This window comes from Aotus nancymaae, unplaced genomic scaffold (genome assembly GCF_030222135.1).
Source record: "Aotus nancymaae isolate 86718 unplaced genomic scaffold, 86718_ANA_hifiasm-v0.15.2.pri h1tg000031l, whole genome shotgun sequence".
NCBI classification, from domain to species: Eukaryota; Metazoa; Chordata; class Mammalia; order Primates; family Aotidae; genus Aotus; species Aotus nancymaae.
Window position 1 is genome coordinate 6,199,328 of NW_026988444.1, and position 23,375 is coordinate 6,222,702.

General features: G+C 50.3%; 3 protein-coding genes across 9 annotated transcripts in view; 2 read left to right on the top strand and 1 right to left on the bottom strand.

Annotated features, from left to right (window-relative positions):
* Nucleotides 1-8,175, bottom strand: part of PASK (PAS domain containing serine/threonine kinase) — a 48,260-nt gene extending 40,085 nt beyond the window's left edge. For 2 of the 5 annotated variants that reach the window (XM_064383435.1, XM_064383436.1), the window contains exons 1-2: nt 7,309-7,459; nt 1,067-1,307 (exon numbers count right to left, since the gene is read on the bottom strand). In XM_064383435.1, coding sequence (XP_064239505.1) covers nt 1,067-1,262 — 196 coding nt within the window. In that variant the 5' untranslated portion in view covers nt 1,263-1,307; nt 7,309-7,459. Of the gene's footprint in view, nt 1-1,066; nt 1,308-4,847; nt 4,940-7,308; nt 7,460-7,802 lie in introns of those variants that run through there. The other 3 variants (XM_064383433.1, XM_064383434.1, XM_021665050.2) reach the window with 3 other exon arrangements.
* LOC135277376 (myocilin opposite strand protein-like) lies at nt 4,577-4,810 on the top strand. Its single transcript, XM_064383372.1, has one exon. It carries the CDS (start codon nt 4,577-4,579, stop codon nt 4,808-4,810), a length of 234 nt encoding a protein of 77 aa, XP_064239442.1.
* Nucleotides 7,558-23,375, top strand: part of PPP1R7 (protein phosphatase 1 regulatory subunit 7) — a 30,710-nt gene continuing 14,892 nt past the window's right edge. For 2 of the 3 annotated variants that reach the window (XM_012465067.3, XM_012465069.2), the window contains exons 1-7: nt 7,558-8,431; nt 11,590-11,718; nt 16,958-17,013; nt 17,608-17,673; nt 18,343-18,473; nt 19,731-19,893; nt 21,818-21,934. In XM_012465067.3, coding sequence (XP_012320490.2) covers nt 8,377-8,431; nt 11,590-11,718; nt 16,958-17,013; nt 17,608-17,673; nt 18,343-18,473; nt 19,731-19,893; nt 21,818-21,934 — 717 coding nt within the window. In that variant the 5' untranslated portion in view covers nt 7,558-8,376. Of the gene's footprint in view, nt 8,432-11,174; nt 11,200-11,589; nt 11,719-16,957; nt 17,014-17,607; nt 17,674-18,342; nt 18,474-19,730; nt 19,894-21,817; nt 21,935-23,375 lie in introns of those variants that run through there. The other variant, XM_012465068.3, reaches the window with a different exon arrangement.

Below are 23,375 nucleotides of genomic sequence, written 5' to 3' on the forward strand. Positions count from 1 at the left end.
CAGCGGTCACCAAGCGCAGCTCCTCCTCACATCTCAAGGCTTGTGCCTCCGGCTCCCACCCCCGCTCTTCATGCAGCCACCAGAATGATGCTCCAAAAAAGGAACTCACCTGTCAACACTCACTGAGAATGCTCCTGATCAGCACCCGGGTGAAGCCCACTCCTGAGGGCGCTGGGCACCTCCCAGCCCAGCCTCCCTGCAGGATCCCAGGTACTCCCTACAGGGCCCTCCTCTCTATGCCCTCACACACCCCAGTGCACAAGCTCAGCTCTGACACTCTCCTCCTCCAGTGTCAAAGTGCTCCTCGGCCTGGAGACCAGACCCCGGGTACCATTTCCTGCACCTCTGTGCCCATCTCTGTCATCCCAAAGCACTTCCCCTTTTCCAGGCCTACCCCAGCTTTGAACACACAGCTTGCTGTCTCCCCAGCTGCCTTCATTGGACAAGGAGCCCCTCAAAGACAAGTGATGCTTTCTTCTTCAGCATGGGTAAGAAAGCTGAGGTGCCTGGACATAGGAGGCAACAGAGTCTTGGAGAAATTGCTGCCCCACACCTCTCAGCCCACGTCCACCTACCTCGTGAAGTCAGCAGCCATGTGCTTGTCGTGTGGTGGTGGGGAGGCACCCTGTCTTATTTGCCTGTGTCCAAGCGGAAAGCCTAGACGTGCAGCAGTGAGTCATTAAATATTACTGAGCTAAACTGCACTTAGCTCAGTAAATGCATGAGCAAAGCCGCATTTCCTAGTAAAACAGTCTAGCCTAGAAAGGTGTTCTCACACACTCTGAAGTAAGAAATAACATTTTGCTGTAACTTGACCCTGAAATGTGAAGGTGAGTTCCACCTGCTGCCTGAAAAGGAGTACCAGTTGCCTGGGAATCCCAGCAGAATAAAAGCAGCAGGAAGGGTCATGCCGGAGTCATCTGCCAGCACGAGCCAAGCACCTAAACGGGGAACTTTCTCTCTGCAGAAACAGAGTAAGCGACTTTAATCACTGGTGAGAGGTTTCCATGAGAACACAGAAACTCTGTATTTCCACACTAAGGCCTGAAATGTCGAAGGTCATTACCGGAGAGCGCCATCCTGCTCTGGCAGAGTCTGGAAAGCCCATTCCTTCTGCTCAGGTGTCTGTGGGCTGAGGAAAACGACTTGCTGGGCTCAGCAGTGGTCTGAGCAGCTGGGCCCTCTGCTGGCACTGGCAAGGGGAGGCTCTGGGAGAGGCATCTCTGGTCCTCTTCAAAGGCTGTTGCGCCTCCGTCCTCCATGGGAAGAAGGGAGGCAAATCGCCAAGCTTCCACCTCTAGCAACAACTAGAAAACAACGTGAACCTGATGAGCATCAGCAATGCAAGAACATAAAGACAGTTTAACCAACTAATTCATAATGCTGAGTTAAGCTCGGTCCCGAAAGACAAACATAACCGACTGCCATCCCGGGTCAGAACCTGCGACGGGAGAACGGTCCACCCAGAGTGGTGCTAAAAGCTCTTAAAGAGAAAAATCCATAGGAAGATACGGGAAAGACAGAGGAGAGAGGGGGAAAACAAAGAACGGGGGAAGGAGCCACGCGGGAAGCAGGGGCTACCGGTACACAGCAGCCGGAAATACTCCCAGGTCAAGATGAACCATCGGCATGTGGGGGCTGCACAGCTCCCACGGCCGCAGCTTTCCCCTAAACAGTGAGTCCCGACCATCCCACCAGCTGCACACAGAATCACCTGGGCGCTGCCAAGAACCGAGGTCACGGGGGCCGTGGCCAAGAGGTCACATCTCCTAGAGACAGGCCTGGCACCGGAGATTTGTATTTTTAGCTTTTCTCTTCTATGTGATTCAAATGCTGAGTCAGGGTGGAAATACAGGGAAATCTCACATACTCTTCACCGAGTTTCCTCTCGTGGTGACATCTCACGGGAGAGTGTCGCAGCCAGGAAACTGATTTGATACCATCCATCATCCTCGTCCAGATTTCACGGCATTTACCTGCACGTGTGTGTGTGCATGCGTGTGAATGAGCATGTGTTCTATGCAATCTTGTCACATGTATACATTCAGGTGACCACTCTGCAGAGTGGAGATACTGGAGAGTTCCATCCTGCACATTGGCAAGCACTTGAAACTCAGGTACACATTTACCAATACCCTGTCCTCACGGCCAAACTCAACAGAAAGAGCCCTTAAGCAAGAAGACCTCCTCTACTGGAAGGAAGCAAGGCCCCCACCCGGTCATCCAGATTTTAGATAAACACCAAGAGGAGGTTCTGGCCAATACCAGAAACATGACTGGAGTTTCCCCCACGAAATGAGGAGACCCTGGGTCCAAGGCAAGCTCCCGAGATCCCATATCCCCTCTTCTAGACCACATTCTGGTTATCCAGAACCCCAGAGTTCCCGACCAAAGGGCCTCGTGCCCACTTCTAAGGCCCACCCCAGCCTCTTCCCACCCAGATCCTCTCACACCTAGACTGGTGACCTGGCTGAGGAGAAGCCTTCCAGGAACAGCGAGCTTGGACAAGCCTGCAGGATGCCCACGTGAGGCCCTTCCAAGACAGGGCAGGCCCGGGTGGAAAGGAAAGGGGGGCTGGCCCTCCTAACACCACCTCTTCCAGTATGGAACTCCAAGGAGTGCCCCCTCCTTGCCTTATCCCAGCATCTGGTGGCTAACTGGCCATCTTTGGTGTTCTTGGCTTGTGTCTGTGTCACTCCAATCTCTACCTTCGCCATCACAGAGCTTCTCCCTGTGTGTATGTGTCTTCATGTGGCCATTTTTTTTTTTTTTTTTTAACTAGGACATGAGGTCTCACTATGTTGCCCAGGGCATAAAAGACCTGATCTGTGGAAGTCAAAACACTAAACTTTAAGCCGGACAGGCCTTGTGGCCTGCGCCTGTAGTCCCAGCCACTCTAGAAGCTAAGGCAGAATTGCTCGAGCCCAGGAGATCGAGGCCAACGCAGGCAACAAAGCGAGACCCTGTCAAACCTAATAAAAAACATACAAAATAAAATCACTCATATTTTAGAAGAAAAGAGACTATCTGTAAGACTTTAGGGTAGGGAAAGTTTTCTTAAACAAGGCACAGAAAACTCTAGTTATAAAAAAAGATTAATAAATGTAACATTAAAATTGAGAGCAAAGGTTCACAAAGAATACCCTAAAGAAAATGAAAGAATGAGCCACAATTTAGAAGATATTTGCCACATACATAACCAACAGAGAATATCCAGAATAGTTTTAAAAGATCAACGGTTTAGGCCAGGCGTGGTGGCTCATGCCCTGTAACCCCAACCCTTTGGGAGTCCAAGGCGGGTGGATCATGAGGTCAGGAGATGGAGACCATCCAGGACAACATGGTGAAACTCCATCTCTACTAAAAATACAAAAATTAGTAGTCAGACATGGTGGCGTGTGCCTGTAGTCCCAGCTACTCAGGAGGCTGAGGCAGGACAATCGCTTGAACCCGGGAGGTGGAGGTTGCAGTGAGCCAAGATCACACCATTGCACTCCAGCCTGGGCAACAGAGCGAGACTCAGTCTCAAAAAAAAAAAAAAAATCAACTATTTAAAGTTTAAACATTTTTAAAAGACACATGGTCCAACAGAAAAATGACAAGAAATAGGAACAAGTGTTTCACAGGAGACAAAATCCTAATCATGATGATGTTATACCTACAAAGTCAGCAGAAATTAAGAATCTAATAATACTGAATGTCAAAATGGATTTGGAGCAACAGGAACTCTTACTACATTATTATAAGCTCTTTAGAAAGCAATTCCGTCAAGCATTTGTCTATATGGATACAGCACTTTCCACTTAGATTTACATTCCAGAGAAATGCTTACACACAGATAAGAAGACATAAGAATGTTCAGGACAGTCAAAGACAAGTAGAACGAAAGGAGAAAAGAAAGGGAGGGAGGCAGAGAAGGAGGAGAAAAGGAAATGAAGCAACCCAAACGCTCATCAGCAAGAAGGCGGATTTTAAATCCTGGCACGTGCATACTAGGACTGACAGCCGTGAAAACAAATGAACTACACACAAGGGTGAATCTTAGCCATATAACAAGTGGAAAAAATCAAGTTACAGAGGACACTCGGCAGGAGGATTCCTTTGCTATAAAACAATCTAAATAAGTAGTTCAGGGAAACACCCTGCGTGATTAAACTACTTCTGAAACAAGAGTCTGGTAAACCTAACTTCAGGCAGGTGGCTCCCTGGGGTCAGGCAGATGCTCAAGTGGGGAGGAGGCACAAGGACACAGGCCCCTGATTTCCTAATTTGGGTGATGGGTTCAAATGCATCCACCCTGCTGGTGCAATTCATGACTAATATTGCCATTATTCTTTTGTATGAATCAACTGACACAACTCAAAAATTCAGACATTTTACACACAAACCCAGCCTAGGACCCTAGAAGGCAAAGGCTCTGCAAACCCGCAGATATATGGGAGGCTAGAGTATGTCATGAGGACGTTTTTTAGCAAATCCATGAGTTGACACGTAAAAGCTGTCAATTTTAACCAACTGACCTGGGATTAAAAGCTGCAGTAACCCTAAATTTCTCAAATCCTCTGAGTGCAAGGCCATGGCTCAGAAAAGCCCTGTGGACACCACCATTAATCTCCCCTACAAGGACCTGACCTCCGAGGTGACCAGGCGCAGAGTCATCATGACCACCAGAAAAGAGAGAATCACCCAGAAAAGTGACGAAGCTAAGACGCTCTTGGATTGGGAACAAGCCCCTCCCCCTCACAGGACCCACCTCAGAGTACCTCCTGCCCCACCTCCCTCTCCAGCTGAGGATCCCACGGACTCCTAAGATAAAAACCTTAAGTTATTTTGAAATGAATTCTTACACAGAACTCCAGAAAACAGTTTCAGTGGTGTTCTTGAGGTCTGTCTTAGAAGACTTTGAAGATCTTTGTTCTTCCCTGTTTTTCTTCGTCACCTAGAACCACCACACAGCATGGTTTACCCTTGTGAACATACTTAGCCATTTCTGATTTTTCAAGCCAAGTCTCTGATACAATACGCATGGACTTTGATCTTTAATTTACGTCATGTTACAGAACTAGTGCTGTAGTCAGTTATATTTAAATTAATAAAGAATTATCAGGCAAAAAAAAAAACAACTTGGGGTTCAAGTGTGCAGCGTTCCTTCAAGCAGCAACACTGAATGGGACCTTTAGTCACAGGCTGACATCTCCTCTAAGCATCCGAATGCACTAATTACTGCTACAATATAAATAACAATGACATGATTATAGTGTGAGGCAGTTTTTCTACTTTTACAACCAACCTATAGACAAAGCTCAGGACACTTATTTAGAGCTTCAGAATGCATTTAACTGCTATAAAACCTTAATTCGTTTCTTAAAAAATAATATAACTCTTCGGAATACATTACGTTAGAAAACTTTAACTCCTAATAACTACAGCTCTTCAGACTGCAATGTCAATGTTAGAAATCTTTAGTTTAAAAAGTAATATACCCAGTAATTTGGGAGGCCATGTAGATTGTCTGGGCAACACAGGGAGACCCCATCTCTACAAAAATAAATAAATAAATAAAATTAAAAATAAGTCAGGTGTGGTGGCACATACTGGTAGTCCCAGCTTCTTGGGAGGCTGAGGTGGGAGAACGGCTTGAGCCCAGGAGGCAGAGCCTGCAGTGAGAGGGCACTGCACCACTGCACTCCAGCCTGGGCGACAGAGCGAGTCCCTGTCTCAAAAGATAAAACAATAAAGGAGTATAACTGTTCAGAACATATTGTAAATGTTACAAAAGTTTCTTGGTAAAGTAACTAAGGTGAGATGGAAAGGAAGGGTAAGGGCAGGCAAGGTTTGTCCTGCGGGAGTGGGGAAGACAGCAGGAAAGATGCCTCCCTCTGTGCCTCCTGCACGTGAGGTCCACGTGGGCCAGCGTGTCACTGAGCAGCATCGGCCCCTCCAGCCTCCCGTGCACTCCACGGCCACAGCCTGGTCTCAGGAGGGAACAGAGCCGGCTTCATATGACCTTAGATCACTAAATTTGGACTCAAATACAAACCAGAAATGCCTGCGAGTCCAGGCTCAGATTTTTAGAACTGTCCTTTGTACCCACTGTGAGCAGCACACGGGAACCCAACCCAGCAGACAGCACCTAACGGTGCCACCGAGTAACCGCATTCCCATTGCTAGTTTTGATTCCAGAAGACACAACTGACCCCACCTCAGACCAAACAGAAAGCGAGGACAGCTTTGCAGGGAGCATCTCGGAGAACTTCTAGGAGCTACCGTCTCTCTCCCACCAGAACATAAGCTAGGAAGAAAACGGCTCCCACTGCTCCCAGCACAGCCGTACAAGAAAAAGCAGAAGCTGTCTCAGGATGACGCCAACGAGGTGGACAGTGGAGCAGAACTCAGCACGGATGTGAGTCCTGGAGGAGGCAGCTGCAGAGCCGAGCCCTTCCAGGCAAGGTGCTGAAGCCTTTCAGCAGCCCGGCACGCCGAAGAGAAGGTGGACGTGGGCCTGCAGAGGCCGAGCATGAGCCCAGACCTTCCTACGTCTGCCCGAAAAGTCTTAATTTTGTCCCCAAAAATTGACTTTTAAGGATTCAGTGCTTAGGAGGAACATGGCCAGATACGCATTTTACAAAGACTTCTCCAGGGCCCGCGTCGGGGCAAGGCTGGAAACCAGGAGAAAGGTTACGGTAAACCAGGCAGGAAATTACTAAGTCTTATATTAAGGCAGCAGCAGAAAGACGGAGAGACGGAACTCCTAAGAGAGAAATCGACGTCGAACCGGCCAGGTGTCCCGAGATACGGAAGGTAAGGACGGGAAAGGCCCCGAGACCGCAGCGCAGGCCCCCGCCGTGCGCTGGGATCGTGGAGAGGAGATGACGGCTCAAGTCGCGGTGGGTGCGGGCACCAGGAGCGCGGGCAGCGCCCCCACCGCGCGGCGCCGCCTTAGCCCGCAGGGACTCGCACGCCCAGCGCGGGAACGCGGCGGGGTCCGGGCTGGTTCTCCTGGAGCCCGCACCGCAGGGTAGGCGGCGGCAAAGAGGGCGCACAGTCCTAAGGGAGGCGACCGAGGCGCGGGGCGGCGGCTCCCGCCGGGCAGGCTACACAGAAGGAGCCCCGAAGACGCTGGGGGCGCGGGGCCCGAGGCCAACGGCCGCAACCCCGCCGCGACCGCAGCACGGAAAGGACGCGGGTTCGGAGGGGCGCAGGGGCCGGAGACCCGGAGTCGGGCTCGCCTGAGGGCCGCGCAGGCCCCACAGCGTCCCTTGGGGGACTAGCGGAGCCCGGTCGGCTCTCCCCGGCGCAGGATCTCACCTGGGTCAGGCGAGGGTCACGCCGAGCCGGCTTCACACCGCGGAAGGGAGCCCATCCGCCTTCTATGCCACCGGCCAATCGCACAGCGAGTAGCACCGATTGACAAGCTCCAAGGACCAACCACTTGTGCTTGTGGGCGGGACTAAGAAAGCCCCAGTCCAGAAGCCCGCGCTAACGGTTGCTAGGGACGCACCAGACACCCCCTACGGCGCTTCGGAGGACCCAAAAGGAATGGGCGCCTCCGCCCCCCGGTTTCCTCCAGTCTCGGGATCAGAAAGGGTGAGTAGCGCAGAGCTCGCCCCTTGGCAGCGTCTTTCTGAAGGTGGAGGACGCGGAGCGGCTCGCTTATGGGCCGGGAGGCTCCGCGGAGTGGACGAAGACTGCAGCTTCTCGTCCGCGCTAGGATGGGAACGGCTTCCAAGGGGAGCCCAGCTGGAGCCCCGGAACCGGCCAGCCGCCTGGCGGCCCCACCAGCGCAAGTGCCCCGCACCTACCCGGCTGCTCTGAGCGTCAAAAGAAGGCGGCCTTTCGCACGGGTAAAATCTGCGCGGGGACGCCGGGAGAATGTTGCTTTTGCCGTTCGGCCCATTGTACAGACGCAGCCAGCGAGGCTCGCAGAGGCCAGGGATGCACGTGGGACCGGCCCGCAACTTGCAGCCACGGAGAGATCCGCCTGGCCCGCGGCCGCTCCACGTCTCCGAGGTCGGGACAGGGACATAAGTCAATCCTCGAGCCCAGGGCGTGTCTCCACTCTGCCTCGACGTCCTCTCTGTCCGCTGGCAGCCACGGCTCTGTACTTCCCGCTTCGACTCCCCCTGCTTTCCTTCCCAGTTTCTCGCCTCCAGACTGCTCCGGCTCCGCTGCCTTAAATTACCTGCCCCGGGGGAGGCGCGGTGCGCGGCCTCATGAAGGAACTACAACTCCCATGAGGAGCTGGGCCCGCGCAGGCGCGCCGCTGCCGGAGCCGCCGCGCCGGAATCCCATTGGCTGGGCCGACTCTGAGGCGGGATCTCTGATTGGTTGAGGAACCTGAGGCGACAGATTCCGGAAAGGGGAAGAGCAGCCAACATGGCGGCGGAACGCGGCGCGGGGCAGCAGCAGCAGTCGCAGGAGATGATGGAGGGTGAGCGGCCCCTGCGGGCGGCGGCCCAAAGGCCCGGCGGGCGGGGGGAGCTGCGGGCCGGAACTGCTCCGTGCCTGAAAGAAACTCCACGTACCGTCTCCGGTCGCCGCCCCGCGGCCCCCTGACAGCTGACAGCCAGACCCGGGGGAGCGGGGGAGGCTCTGGACTTCAGGGAGCCCTGGCCCGAGGGCGGCAGAGGCCAGGAAGGACCCAGAGCTAGGGGGAGAGCGGCGGCGCGAGGCCAGGCCGGGGGTGGGGCTGAATGGGACGCGGTGGCTCCAGTCAGTCCTGTTGGAGCCTCGCCCCGAGCCTCTGAGATTGACAGGCGGGGGAGCGTCCTCGGTCAGCTGACGAGGAAACTGAGGCTCCGGGCGCTGGGACCTACCAGAGTTTGCTCCTTGGTTCACGTGGCGAGGGTGGAGAAGGGTCTTCTCTTGAAATCGAATGGACTGTTGCGAAGGGGTATCAAGGAACCAGAAGATTGAGTTTCGGAAGGTGATGCCTGTTTTCAAAGCTGTCATAGTTCCGAAAAGACTAAATTCAACTTTCTTCCTCCTCGTTCACTTTGTTGAAAAAAATTATATACACATATGTGTATGTATACACGTCTGTAGGTACGTACAGTATGTGTATACACACGCATGCACACCCAGTTACCGCCAACTGGGAATCAGCCGTCAAGCACTTAAGTGCTTTTGGGTCCCTTGGTTTGGTGAGGGGTGCAGACCTCGCAGAACAGCAGTCTCTGCCTCATGCGAAAGTGGTAGGGAAGAGGAATGTGGAGCTGGGGGAGGAGAGTGGTGCAGAGGGAAGGGCTGACATGTTTGGGAGTGGTGACGGCTGCACAAGCAAGGCCAGCTCTGAGCTGGGGCCTGAAGAATAACTCGAAGGCGACGAGGTTGGGAGTAGGGTGAGGGAAAAGAGCAAGAATCACTCAAGACGAAGAAAACTGCAGTCAAAGGGTGTGGACGAGAGTTTGACCAAGTCACGTGTGGTAGGGATGGGGGCGGTCGTGTTAAGGGTCTTGGACTTTTATACCCTTGAGGCTTTTTAAGTAAGAAGTGCCTCTTTGTGTCCTCCCACTCCCTCTTCACGTGTTTCCATGTCTTAGTAAATGACAAATATAAAAGCCCAGCTTTTCTCTCTGCCCCACTCCCACCCGTGTCCTATTAGTCAAGGAGCTCTGACACTTCTACGTTTAAAAATATCTCCAAATCTTCGATGCCTCCTCCATTCCCATTGCCAGTACCTTAACTCAGACCTTCGTCATCTCTAGGCTAGATGGATTGCCCCCACTCAACAGCCCCTCGTCCGCAGTACGCCGAAGTAATTTTCTCACATGCTGATTCAGTGTCCCATGTTCCAGACCCTCTCTGCTGCCGTGAAGTTTCACTTTGGCTAACCTTCATTACTTAAGCCTCTCCTAACCTCTCACCCCTCCTCCCCTTCCTGGGGTTTCTGCACCAGCCTGTCACTCAGTAGAACTTTCTCTCCCTAAGCCTGGACCACCGAGTGCCCTGTGCCTAGTTAAATATCTACTGCATGCCATGCGCATGCCAACCGCTCTTGTGCCTTTTCCAATTTAACCCTGACAGCAACTCGCTGAGGTATGGCTTCTATACTAACTCCCTTCCACAGACTAGGAGACTGAGGCTCTGAAAGGGAAATGATTTGCCAAAGCTGCATCTCCAGCAGCAAGATGCAAACTCAGAAAGAGCATTCTAGAAATACTTTTGGACTCAAAGATCAGATTTGGATTTTAGAATTAGATCAGACTCTCTGGCAATGGAGAATGGGTTAACAGGGCAAGACAAGTCATAGAGAGACGAGTTAGGAGGCAGGCCAGGAGCCCAGGCCGCAGCTAATAAGTAACTGAGCCACTGTCATTGCCGGGGTAGGGAAGAAAAGATGGATCTGGAGGTTTTAGAGGTGGGTTTTATAAGGATTTGTTTTATTCCACAATCCTTTCTTGGGTTTTACTTTGCTACTAGGCTAAGCAGAAAATACAAAGATGAAATTGAACTCTTTTCCTCAAAGAGCACATGTCTTTGTAGATAAACCATAGTCAGGAAAGAGAGTATTTTCAATGTGGTTGATAATTCCAGGTAACGTGTTAGTGCCTCATGTTTTCCAGACAGACTTCCAAAAGAGGTCATGAATAAAGTTATAAAAAGGAAAAATGGGCCGGGCGCAGCGGCTCACGCCTATAATCCCAGCACTTTGGGGACTGAGGTGGGTGGATCACGAGGTTGAGAGATTGAGACCATCCTGGTCAACATGGTGAAACCCCATCTCTACTAAAAATACAAAAATCAACTGGGCATGGTGGTGCGCACCTGTAGTCCCAGCTACACGGGAGGCTCAGGCAGGAGAATCCCTTGAACCCAGGAAGTGGAGCTTGCAGTGAGCCGAGATCGTACCATTGCACCCCAGCCTGGGCAACAGTGCGGACTCTCTCAAAAAAAAAAAAGAAAAATGATTCGACAACCTCACCAAAGAATTTTTACCTGCACATTGAATTGCCTTATTCTTTAATTCAAAAAATATTTATCCACCTTTAGAAGCCTTGAGTTGGTAACACTCTGTCCAGTAAATTTCACACCAGTGAGCTTTCTGTGGGCGGTCAGCACTGTTGGCTACATTCTCCTCCTCCTCAGTGATTTTTCCTGCCCACAGTCTGATTTGAGTTAGTCTTGATTTCTTTCAGAACGTGGGCCTGTGAAGCTGGCTGTTTTCCTAGCCAAATGAATAGTGGAGCATGGATGGAGGTATGTGGCAGAAGGGTCACAGTGGTGGTCACCCAGCCTGAAAGTGAGAGGCACTGGTTCCATTAGTGCATTTAATCATAGGTGATCCAAGGCTTTCAGAACACTGGGCAATTCTACACAAGCTCCTTGAGGGCAGAAGTAGTGTGTTCCTCACCTAAGTATCCATATGGGCTCCACACTCTGCTCCCCAGCGCCCCCCGCCCCCATTCTCCCTGCTGCTATATGCCTCAGGTGGTGCTGGGACCTGGGAGACACTCAAATGTTCATTGAACTGGATTCAACAACATGATTAAATGAAGTCCTTTTGACTTACAACTTGGTGTTAGTCTGTTATATATTCCTCAAAGTCCCATAAAGTGGATGTAAATTCTTATTGACGTGTGGGTTCAGTTGACAGGCGGGTCGAGTCCGAAGAATCCGGCGATGAAGAAGGGAAGAAGCACAGCAGCGGCATTGTGGCCGACCTCAGTGAACAGAGCCTGAAGGATGGGGAGGAGCGGGGGGAGGAGGACCCAGAAGGTACGAGGCCCAGCTCCCTCGGGACGTCTGCTGGTCGGGAGGTGTGGCTGTGCTACACGTGGTCTTTCCCTGGGTAAGGGGTGTGTCGGTCTGGGGAAGGACTGTTCTGTTCCTTAGGGGCCCTCAGGGCAGGTGGATGTGCTCTCTGAGGCGCTCCCTCGGCGGGCTCATTCATTGATGGCATTTGCAAAAACTGTGTGTTTTTTTCCAGTTCCACTGAAGGCAAATCCTAGCACGAATATTGACACTAGTGTGCCGTTGGAGACAGAACCAAGACATTGTTTTTTTAACCGTGTGTTTAGGAAATGAGATTTGAAATAAACATGGGTGACTGCTGTGCTGCTGTGTCCTACCACAGCAATAGAAACCTGTAATCTCTGAGAGAGGTCATTTCTGAGTCCTGCCTTACCATTTTTATAGGCCTGAGGATTGACTTCTAAAGTACCTAGATTGTGGCCGGGCATAGTGGCTCACACCTATAATCCCAGCACTTTCGGAGGCCAAGGCGGGTGGGTCATTGGAGGTCAGGAATTCGAAACTAGCCTGGCCAACATGGTAAAGCCCTGTATCTACTAAAAATACCAAAAAAATAAAAAAAATTAGCCAGGCATGATCGCATGCGCCTGTAGTCCCAACTACTCAGGAAGCTGAGGCAGGAGAATCGCTTGAACCCAGGAGGTTGAGGCTGCAGTGACCCCAGATTGTACCACTGCACTCCAGCCTGGGCAACAGAGTGAGACTCTCTTTCAAAAAAATAAAAATTCAAACAAAATTTTTTTAATTAAAATGCCTAGATGTTAGGAAAATCATTTTATGTGGAAAATAGCCCAATTGCCTCATATTGTTTTAATGAATAACAACAACATAAGTTCTCACCCATAATGATGGTTTTTCACCCTCCCCAGCAATGGCCCAAACCTTTTCATTCACTTAGAAAATCAATTTATATTGAAAAGAATGAGAGAAGTCATATGAACACAAAAAGATATCCAAGATATTAGGTTTAAAAAGCAAGTTTTGGCTGGCTGCAGTGGCTCACGCCTATAATCCCAGCAATTTGGGAGGCCAAGGCGGGCAGATCACCTGAGGTCGGGAGTTCAAGACCAGCCTGACCAAAATGGAGAAACCCCATCTCCACAAAAAATACAAAATTAGCTGAGCATGGTAGCACATGCCTGTAATCCCAGCTACTTGGGAGGTTGAGGCAGGAGAATTGCTTGAACTCAGAAGGCGGAGGTTGTGGTGAGCCAAGATGGTGCCATGGCACTCCAGCCTGGGCATCAAAAGGGAAACTCCATCTCAAAAAAAAAAAAGCAACTTTCTAAGCTAGCACGGTAGCTCACACCTGTAATACCAGCACTTTGGGAGGCTGAGGCAGGTGGATCATGAGGTCAGGAGTTGGAGACCATCCTGATCTACACAGTGAAACCCCATCTCTACTAAAAATACAAAAATTAGCCAGGCGTGGTGGCATGCACCTGTAATCCCAGCTACTCAGGAGGCTGAGGCAGGAGAATCGCTTTGAACCTGGAAGGCGGAGGTTGCAACGCGCCGAGATTGTGCCACTGCACTTTAGCCTGGGCGACAGAACAAGACTCCATCTCAAAAAAAAAGCAAGTGTCTACTTTAATTTTCTTTTTTTTTAAATTATATTTATTATTGTTCTGTCCCTCTAGAGATTTTTTTAAAAAGCAAGTTTCTAAACAGTATTCATGTATGTACTTTTACCTGCTAAAGAAAACATATTAAATGGAGTCTGTCCAAACAGCAGGTTTAAGAAGGATCTATACATTCTGCATTTTCCAGATTTGTATACAAGAAACAAACCTAATTTTTAAAATAACATTGTGCTCTCTGTGCCAGCAAAGATGATTGGTAACTATGGCAACCTACTTTTAAGGCAAAAGGAGACGACCACAAGAGTACCAGTCACACTTACTTTTTTGGCACTTCGGAGCTGATATTCTGGAAGTGATGTGGGTGGAATGCAGTGCATGGGAGTGATAGATGGAAGCTTCCGTTATCGCCTGACTTAGTCACAGACAGTGGAGTGGTAGGAGCCCCGCTGTTGTCAGATGGGTGCTGCTGAGACGCCGGGTGTTCATGGAGGACTTGAGAGTTGGCAGAGCAAGTGCTGTGTGCTTTCTTTCCCTGGCTCACTAGCACAGGCTAATGATGGTGTCGTCCTGTTCTCTAAGTGCACTGGTGCGGTAATGTGTTACAGATGAGAAAATAAGACTGCAGCTTGTCCAGGGTCATGCAGCTACGAGGCAGACCAGCTGGCCTGGCCTGGAAAAATCCAAGTTTTTTTTTCCAGATGACTAGATTATAAATTTTCTGGGAATATGCATTTCTAGCCCTTAGAGAAGCCAAGACTTGCTCCTACCTATATTTATGTAAGTTTTTTTTTTTTTTTTTTTTTGAGACAAAGTCTCGCTGTGTCACTCAGGCTAGAGTGCAGTGGTGCAATCCTGGCTCACTGCAACCTCCACCTCCTGGGTTCAAGTGATTGTCCTGCCTCAGCCTCCCAAGTAGCTCGGATTACAGGCGCCTGCCACCATGCCTGGCTAAATTTAGTAGAGATGGGGTTTCACCATGTTAGCCAGGCTGGTCTCAAACTCCTGACCTCAGGCAATCCGCCCACCTCGGCCTCCCAGCACGCAAAGTGCTGGGATTACAAGCGTGAGCCACCACGTGGGGCTATGCAAGTCTTAAATTCAATTAAAACAAATGTAATCATGTCAACTGTTACCTTCTACCTATTTTCTCTAAATCTTTTTTAAAATATGATGAATATGTAATATATTCAGAAGGGTGTTCTAGGCTGGAAACCTTGTTTCAGAGGTTAGCAGACATTCTGAGTGGTGGGTGGGCAGCCAATGCTGGATACATTACAAACAAGACCCCTTAAAGCTATGTGGCCATGCGTCCTGAGGACACACACAACCCGTTTGTCCCTGCTGGCCCAGCGTAACTGGCCTTCTGCTCTCAAAGGGTCCTGGTTCAGATTACATGACCTGGGCACCCTGCCTTAATTGTAGCGCCTCTTCCAGTGCAACTTCCAGAGCTCATAAACGGTGACTTGACACTGTCTTTTGAGGGGATTTGTATCCTATCTCTGTTTCCCCCAGTTCCTTTTCATTATTAGGTTAGTTGATATCCTGTAAAGTTATGAATAAACTATAGTAAACATTATTCTTTTTAACTAGCCACAGTTGATCATTATAGAAAAGGCATAGTGGAAAAACTGAAGTGAATTTGGCTGTGTGGGACCATTACTTTGTTAAGCTGGTCTGATGTCAAGTGCTCCTCTGAGAAGCCTGCAGGTGAGGTGCGGAGGCAGCCTTGGCATGCAGTCCAGAGCTGTGTGATGTGTGAGGTCACTCCCCTGCGCAGGCAAGTGCATGTTTGCTCTAGGAAACAGGTGCAGTAAGAGCCCCGACAGCCCTGTGAAGTAGTGACAATGACAGCAGGTACAGGAGAAAGCACCCTACGGGTGTAATGCACAGGATCCAGACTGGGAGAAGCACTGCAAGACAAACAGCTTGCTTTCCTACAACAGAACACTGCAAGGGGAAAAGAAATTTAAGAAAAATGCCGGCCTGAGTGCAGTGGCTCATGCCTGTAATCCTAGCACTTTGGGAGGCCAAGGTGGGAGGATCACTTGAGGCTAGGGGTTCCAAACCAGCCTGGGCCACATAGTGGGACCCTGGCTGGACAAAACATGGTTGTAAACAATTAGCTGGGCATGGTGGCACACACCTGTAGTCTCAGCTTCCTGGGAGCCTAAGACAGGGGTCGCTTGAGCCCACAAGTTCAAGGCTGCAGTGAGCTATGATCACACCACTATACTCCAGCCTGAGCTGCAGAGAGAGGCCCTGTCTCTTAAAAAAAATTCAAATTTAAAAAATTTTTTAAAAAGAGGAATACTATCTAGTCACAACATACAGCCGTATTTGGGTCATAATGCAAGTAAACTAGGGAAGAAACGTGAAGACAGTTGAGGAAATGTGAACACTGACACTAGTTGGCGATAGTAAGGAATTCCTGTTAATATGTTTAGTGTTTGAAGGGGTATGGGTGTGTGTGTTTGGGGTCTGCATGAGTGTGTGTATGTCACTGTTGTGCATGCGTGTGCCTGTTTCTCTGTGTGTGTGTCTTAGTCCTTTTCAGCACATATGCTGAAGTAGGTTCCAGTGAAACGAAATGAGGAAGTGCTGCACAGGGAGGCTGTGTCCCCAGCAGAGAGAGCAGCTCTCTCTCCCTCCTCCGCACAGAGGAGGCGGCTCCGCGGTGGAGAGTCCTCATGAAATCCAGTGGGCTTCTCTGCTGGAGCGAGTTCACCAGTCTCCCTGTTGAGAAGTGTGTTTAAATTATTCAGTGAGCCTCTTTGATCCTATCTGTTGAACTGTGTTTTGTTTTGTTTTGCTCTTTACAGAGAGAAGTGTTTGTAGATGCTGGGCCACCTTCCAAAGCAATAAAAGGCCCATCCTCGAGCATCTGACTTGACCAGCATGGTCTAGATTCTAACGGCCTAGTTTGTTGCCACAAACAAAAAGGGAGAACCTGTGTAGGAGGCAGGCTGCTGCCAGTTCCACAGCTCTTGAGAGTCATGGAAAGGCAGTGGCGCTGCCCTGCCCACCTGCACTCAGCCACTTCCTCCCCTCCTTCCCACCTGCACTCAGCCACTTCCTCCCCTCCTTCCCACCTGCACTCAGCCACTTCCTCCCCTCCTTCCCACCAGCACTCAGCCACTTTCTCCCCTCCTTCCCACCAGCACTCAGCCACTTCCTCCCCTCCTTCCCACCAGCACTCAGCCACTTCCTCCCCTCCTTCCCACCAGCACTCAGCCACTTCCTCCCCTCCTTCCCACCAGCACTCAGCCACTTCCTCCCCTCCTTTCCACCAGCACTCAGCCACTTCCTCCCCTCCTTCCCACCAGCAGCTTCAAAACACATTTCCTTTCTCAGGAAGTTCAAAGGCACAGATGGATGTCTGGAGACCTTTGCCAATATCTGAATTCAGGAAATTCAGGATGCTTAAAGTGCCACTACTGTCAGAGCAGGGCCCAACCCTTCCACGTTCTCCAGGTCCTCGGCGAGCCTTTCCGTCAGCTCCTCCTCGGGGTCTGAGCTGGCTCTGGGCACCAAACAGCGCCAGATCTCAGCCAGAGGCAGCTCTTCACCGATGACTCCTGTTAACAGGGTTCTAAACAAGCCCCTTTTTCTTATTTTTTCAGAAGAACATGAGCTGCCTGTGGACATGGAAACCATCAACCTGGACAGAGATGCAGAGGTACTGCTGCCTGCTCAGCCCAGCCCTAGGGCGCAGTGACAGACCGCCCTGTCACGTTATCTTGTATGAGATCAGAAAGTTAGTTCCCCAGTTCATGTTGCTTTTCATGCCTGTGATTGTTATCCCATGTCTGTTCAACCCTTGAGGATTGTGTGGCAGATGAGATGCCTTTGACTCATACATCTGGGTCTGGTGATTACATCATGCATGGCGGTCCCGACGGCCCCAGGCTGTATGTGACTGGTCGCTGGGCTTCCTGAGCCCACAGTGTGTCTCTGATGGGGATGGGATGGGGTGCGTCTCCTCAGAGCCTGGGCATGTGTTTTGTGCATACAGGATCTAGGGAATGAGAAAAAGATGCCATGTGCCAATCATTTTGAGGGTCGGTTTTGCATAAAACTAAGTGTAAGTCACCACTAAACCAAAGAGCCCCCGCAGCACACCTTGTCACTGACATCTGTCTGCTGCAGACCCACCTGGCACTGCATCCCCCACCGCTGCCCACTGCCAGGCCTCCTTTGATCGCTCCTCTTCTAGGACACAGGTCTCCAGCCACTTTTTTACAGCTGAGTATAGATTTCTGCTTTGTTTCAGGATGTTGATTTGAATCACTATCGCATTGGGAAGATTGAAGGATTTGAGGTACTGAAGAAAGTGAAGGTGAGAGGAACTGTCACAAGGGAACTATGACACTCACCTATGGGGTGTGGATGAGTCCCGAATCGAGCAATCAGTCCTAACTTGTGGTCCTTGTCCCAGCCTGTGGGAGGTGGTGCTGACTCCACCTTGTGGAAGCCTTTCTCTACTGGGAGCATAGTGGGTGTGAGACAGCAGTCAAGGGACTTGAGGCACAGCCCTGGGGTTATCGCTGCTGAGCTCAGGCGGCCAGGGAATCCTGACTCTGGCCTGCCTCATTTCTGCACCTGTGTTCAATTAAGCCCTCACCGAATTTTACGGCCCTCAGTGCACCTCATTAGAATTTGTTTCTCAAAACTGAGCCCACCAAGGGCTCTTAGGCTCTGCCAAGAGTGGCAGATATCCACGCCCCAGACCAACGCCTCCCTCCCTAACTAGGCCTCTTGATGTGGGGCCTGCCTCTGCCTCTGCCTCCCTCTGGGTTCCTGCTCATCCTTAGGGTGTGTGGAGGAATTCTAGCTTAGTGCCCTTGCCCACCTGCCTCCCAAAGGTCAGTGCCTTTCTAGGAAACAGTAGAAGAATAAAGACACGTCCTTCCACCAGAAAGCCCTGTCCTGTGTCCTCCAGCACCAGCTGAGGTCTTCTCATGGCCTCCCCCTTGCCTGTGTCAATTGTCCTTTTCCCATCCCCCAGACTCTCTGCCTCCGCCAAAATTTAATTAAATGCATTGAGAATCTGGAGGAGCTACAGAGTCTTCGAGAGCTGGATCTGTACGACAACCAGATCAAGAAGATTGAGAATCTGGAGGCGCTGACAGAGCTGGAGTGAGTCATGAGACCCATAGGAGAACATGGTGGGGGGGCTGCTGTGGGGGGGTGTCCAGTCTCTCCAGAGCCAACCCCCTGCTGGCTCTTGGCCCTTGAGAGGCTGCCTCTGCCACAGGGTCCTGCCCTGCATCCGAATCCCAGGCCTTTGCCTGCCACGTTCAGGGATCCAGGAGGCCACGTCAGCTTCATGCGTGTCTTCACCTTCCTGGACAATCCTGACTTACAAAGTAAATCGGTGGGATGGCTGCAGTGAGGACTTCTGGAAAGCCTCCATTCAGGGATGATACTGAGATCAGTAGAGGAGAGCGTTAATCCAAAATTTCCTGTTGCCTTTTGAATTTTTTTTTAATTAAAAAAAGTGACATTTCTAATATAAGGAGTCAGGTCCTCAGCCAGGTGCAGTGGTGCACACCTGTAATTGCAGCATTTTGGGAGGCCACATCGGGAGGATCACTTGAACCCAGAAGTTTGACATAGCCTGGGCAACATAACAAGACCCTGTCTACAAAAATTAAAATTAAAAAAGGAGCCAGATCCTAGTTATAACTTTACCTGGATTTCTGCCACTTTGTTGCTCATTATTTTTGTTTGTTTTATTTCTAATTCAATACTTATCAGGTCCCTTCTGTGTGCAGAGCCTGGTGCGAGGTCTCGTCACGGGCACAAGTGTGAATGAAACATAGTTTCTGCCTCAAATACCATGCTGGGAGCCAGGGCATCAGGAGCCTGTAGGCTGCCCCTGGCTTGCTCCAGGCTCCTGGGCAGCCTTCAAATCTCTCATGATAGCATCAGTGTGAGCCAGGCGCTAGCAGGGGCACAGTCAGATCCCCACCCCCGTAGTGACTGCAGTCCCCTGATGGAGATGCCACCTCTAAGGTGGTTGTGAGTTCTATGCAACCTATGCTTGTGTAATTTTTTTTTTTTTTTTTGAGATGAAGTTTTGCTCTTGTTGCCCAGGCTGGAGTACAATGGCACAATCTCGACTCACCACAACCTCTGCCTACTTAGTTCAAGCAATTCTCCTGCCTCAGCCTCCCAAGTAGCTTGGATTACAGGGATGTGCCACCACTCCTAGCTAATTTTGTATTTTTAGTAGAGACGGGGTTTCTCCGTGTTGGTCAGGCTGGTCTAGAACTCCCGACCTCAGGCGATCCACCCGCCTCGGCATCCCAAAGTGCTGCGATTACAGGTGGGAGCCACTGCACCTGTCCACTCATGTAATTTTTTTTTTTTAACTGTTTTCCTTGTTCTCAGGATTCTAGATATTTCTTTTAATCTGCTGAGAAACATCGAAGGGGTTGACAAGTTGACACAACTGAAAAAACTCTTCTTGGTCAACAATAAAATTAGTAAAATTGAGAACTTAAGCAACTTACATCAACTACAGATGCTAGAGCTGGGATCTAACCGCATCCGGGTAGGTGCAGACAGCCCTGACCGGTATATTCAGGGAGAGGCAGCTAACGGGTTGTGTGTGGGCTCGGCGGGTGTATATAGAGTGCATGGTGAGCTTAATTTTTCTTATGATGTGTGATTTTTTTCATGAACAGGGAAATTATTTTTTTTAAAGAAATGCTAACTGGAAGTCAGTATCAGTAAGCCCTAACTGAGTGGTCTAGCCTTTCTTCTGTACATAGATTTCAGTTGCTCTTCATCCAAATCATGATCCTAAATCACACCATTCCCAGTTAAATTCTGTCCGAGATGAACCAACCTACCTGAACGCCTTGCTCTTGAACCTACTCATGGTAATCTCTGGAGTGCTTCTTTGAGATGAAAGTTTCCCAAGCCCAGCAAAGTGGTCACTTGAAGTGAACTGATGTACATACCAGGGGCTTTAGAAAGTGTCTTGATGCTGACACACTCCCGAAGGCAGTACTGAGTTGGGCCTTCCTCCCTAGACAGCTTCATACTCCTGGGACACAGTCCCCAACAGGATTAGGTCTGTTCTCCAGGATCCATTTGACCTTGAAAACCTGGGACAAAATGGAAATAAGAGACTTTTGAAAGGTGATCGGGTGTTCCACAGAAGCAGGATCAGCCCTCATCAGCTGACTCATCACCACCGTCATGTGCTGGAGGGGAACCTGGGAGGGTGTCCCAGAAGGACTGACATTAGGGGTGTATCTGCCAGGCAGAGAGGAGGGAGGGTTCCTGTGGGCAGGGACGAGGACTTCTGTCAGCTAGAAGAGCATTGGAGCCCCATGCCCGGATCCTAATCGGGGTCATGGCACAGAGCCTGTGCTTCCCCCCGCTTTGCTTAGTGGCTCTGGCAGGTGTTTCTGAGCACATCTGCCTGTGCCCCATGTTCCCAGATGCCCCTCTGTTTGGCTTCTGGAAGTAGTATAGTATGCTGTGTCTGTCCTCGGCCCTTGAGAGCTTGGACGGGATACAAACCAGGGGAGGATGGTTTTGGCACGAGTCTGTTGACAGTTATTGTTATAGATCTCGTGGCCACAAATAGCAAAGCAGCACATTTAAGAGAGCAGCCCAGATGTCCGCATTTTATCACATTTCTCACTGTGAAACTTTCCAGGGGAACAGTGGCTCATCACAAATTAATGCCAGCTCAGCATGTGAGGATGCCCCCACCACCACCAAGTCCTGTGTGGTGTGTAGTTAGCACGGCTTCCCTCCTGGAGTCCCCACCCAAGTAGCATGCACCTCATCTGGTTATTTTGTGTCTGCTGAAATATTTAAAGACTGACTTGTTCTGAGAGAGAGTAAACTGACAGAGGAAAGAAACTGAAGTCAAATCAATAAACAGTCATTAAACAGCCTGCTGTAGGCAAGTCACCGTGGGGAGGCCAGATGGGGCAGCGTGGTCACTGCTTCTGGAGGTTTATGGTTGAATAGAGGAGCACACCATCACAGCAAGGAGGAGCGGTGTGGGAGGGTGTGGAAACTGGGCAAGAGGGGCAGAGCGCTGTGGGGTGAGGGCCCCCCAGGAATCCTAAGTGAGGGCCCGAGATTTCAAAGACTTGGGGTCAGAATGCCCCGTACTTCACTTCTGTAGAGACCGAGGCTCTTGATATGTTAATGTGTCAGCTCACAAGTTTAGAACTGGAAGGGACGTTGGAATCTGCTGGTCTGTGGATTCTAAGACTATTCCTCAGAACCCCAGAAAATCCAAGGTTGAGTGAGCTCAAGACAGTCTTGGACTTGCCACTGTTGTATTCTACCTTCAAGTAAGATTTCCAGTGGAAATCTTAGCAGAGCCGTCACTAGCCCCACGTCTCAGAGCTGAAGCCCAGACAGCTCTGCCCCAGTCCAGGCACCTGCCGGCTGCCTGGCACAGCCTGTCAACTGCAGCACTCACTGCTGTTCTGTCCTTTCCACAGGCGATCGAAAATATTGACACGTTAACCAATCTGGAGAGTTTGTTTTTGGGGAAAAACAAAATTACTAAACTTCAGAACCTGGATGCGCTCACCAACCTGACGGTCCTCAGTATGCAGGTACGGAGCTCCTGCAGGCCCTGGCAGGGCAGCGCTGCCCAACACAGCCTTAGTTTCATCCTTCACTGCCCTCATAACTGGCATTTTGTTTCACCATCAGTGCGCCATTGAAACCTTAGATGCCACAGAGTTTATACACACATGTGCCAAGCAAAAACTTAATTCTCTTTTTTATTATTATTATTTTTTTACTTTTTTAGAGAAAGGGTCTTTATCTGTCACTCAGGCTAGAGTGCAGTGGTGCTGTCATAGCTCACTGCAGCCTCCAACTTCTGGGCTCAAGCCAACCTCCCACCCCAGCCTGCCAAGTAGGTAGGACTGCAGGCATGTACTCCCACGTTTGGCTGATATTTTGCGGGCAAGATGAGGGGACGAGATGAGGTCTCACTGTGTGGCCTGGGCTGGTCTCTAACTCTTGATCTCAAGTGATCTTCCTGCCCCGGCCACCCAAAACGCTGGGTTTACAGACATGGGCCACTACTCCTGGTCTTGTTTGTTTGTTTTTTTTTCTTAAGAGACATCTCACTCTGTCATCCAGGCAGGAGTGCAGTGACAGGTGCAGTCGTAGCTCGCTACAGCATCACACTCCTGGACTCAAGCAATCCTCCCTCAGCCTCCCAAGTAGCTGGGACTACAGGCACACACCACCATACCTGGCTAATTTTGTATTTTTTGTAGAGAAGGGGTTTCCCTGTGTTGCCCAGGCTGATCTTGCACTCCTGGACTCAAGCACACCTCCTACTTTGGCCTCCCAAATAATGTCATTCTTAAGTGCCATGCCTCCCCCGCCACCCAATAACAGTCCTAGATGGTTTTTAGCCAAAGGGGACTTCTTCAGAAGGTGGAGCTTATTCTAAATTCTAAAGTGTTTGGCTCAGTTTCTTCCATTGCACAGAGAACATCAACCCTGTTAGACCTCTGCATTTGGGAGTTGGTAAGCGCTTGAGTGTGCCTATTTTCATGTTTACCTTTTGCATTGGAGGCAAATTAGCAGAGTTGGACCCTTGAAGTGAGATGGAACAGAATGCTGTGGGTCAGGGCCCAGTGTGGTGGTAGCTGATCCCCTCGACTGACAGTGAGGGGCATGTGAAAACCACTCTTAACCCTTGATGACGCAGAAGTTTGTCGGGCTTCTTTTAAAAAGTTCCTGGCCTGGTGCGTGGCTCATTTCTGAAATCCCAGCACTTTGGGAAGTTGAGGCGGTCGGATCGCTTGAGTCCAGAAGTTCAAGACTAGCCTGGGCAACATAGTGAGAGCCCATCTCTAAAAAATTAAAAATATTTTTATAAAAAGTTATTAGGTCAGGCATAGTGGCTCATGCCTGTAATCTCAGCACTTTGGGAGGCCAAAGCGGGCTGATCACTTGAGGTCGGGAGTTCAAGACCCGCCCGGCCAACATGGTAAAACCCCATCTCTATTAAAAAATACCAAAAAGGCCGGG

Bases quoted from the DNA above. Each gene is read 5' to 3' on its own strand.
- LOC135277376 (XM_064383372.1), top strand. From the start codon at position 4,577: ATGGCTCAGAAAAGCCCTGTGGACACCACCATTAATCTCCCCTACAAG.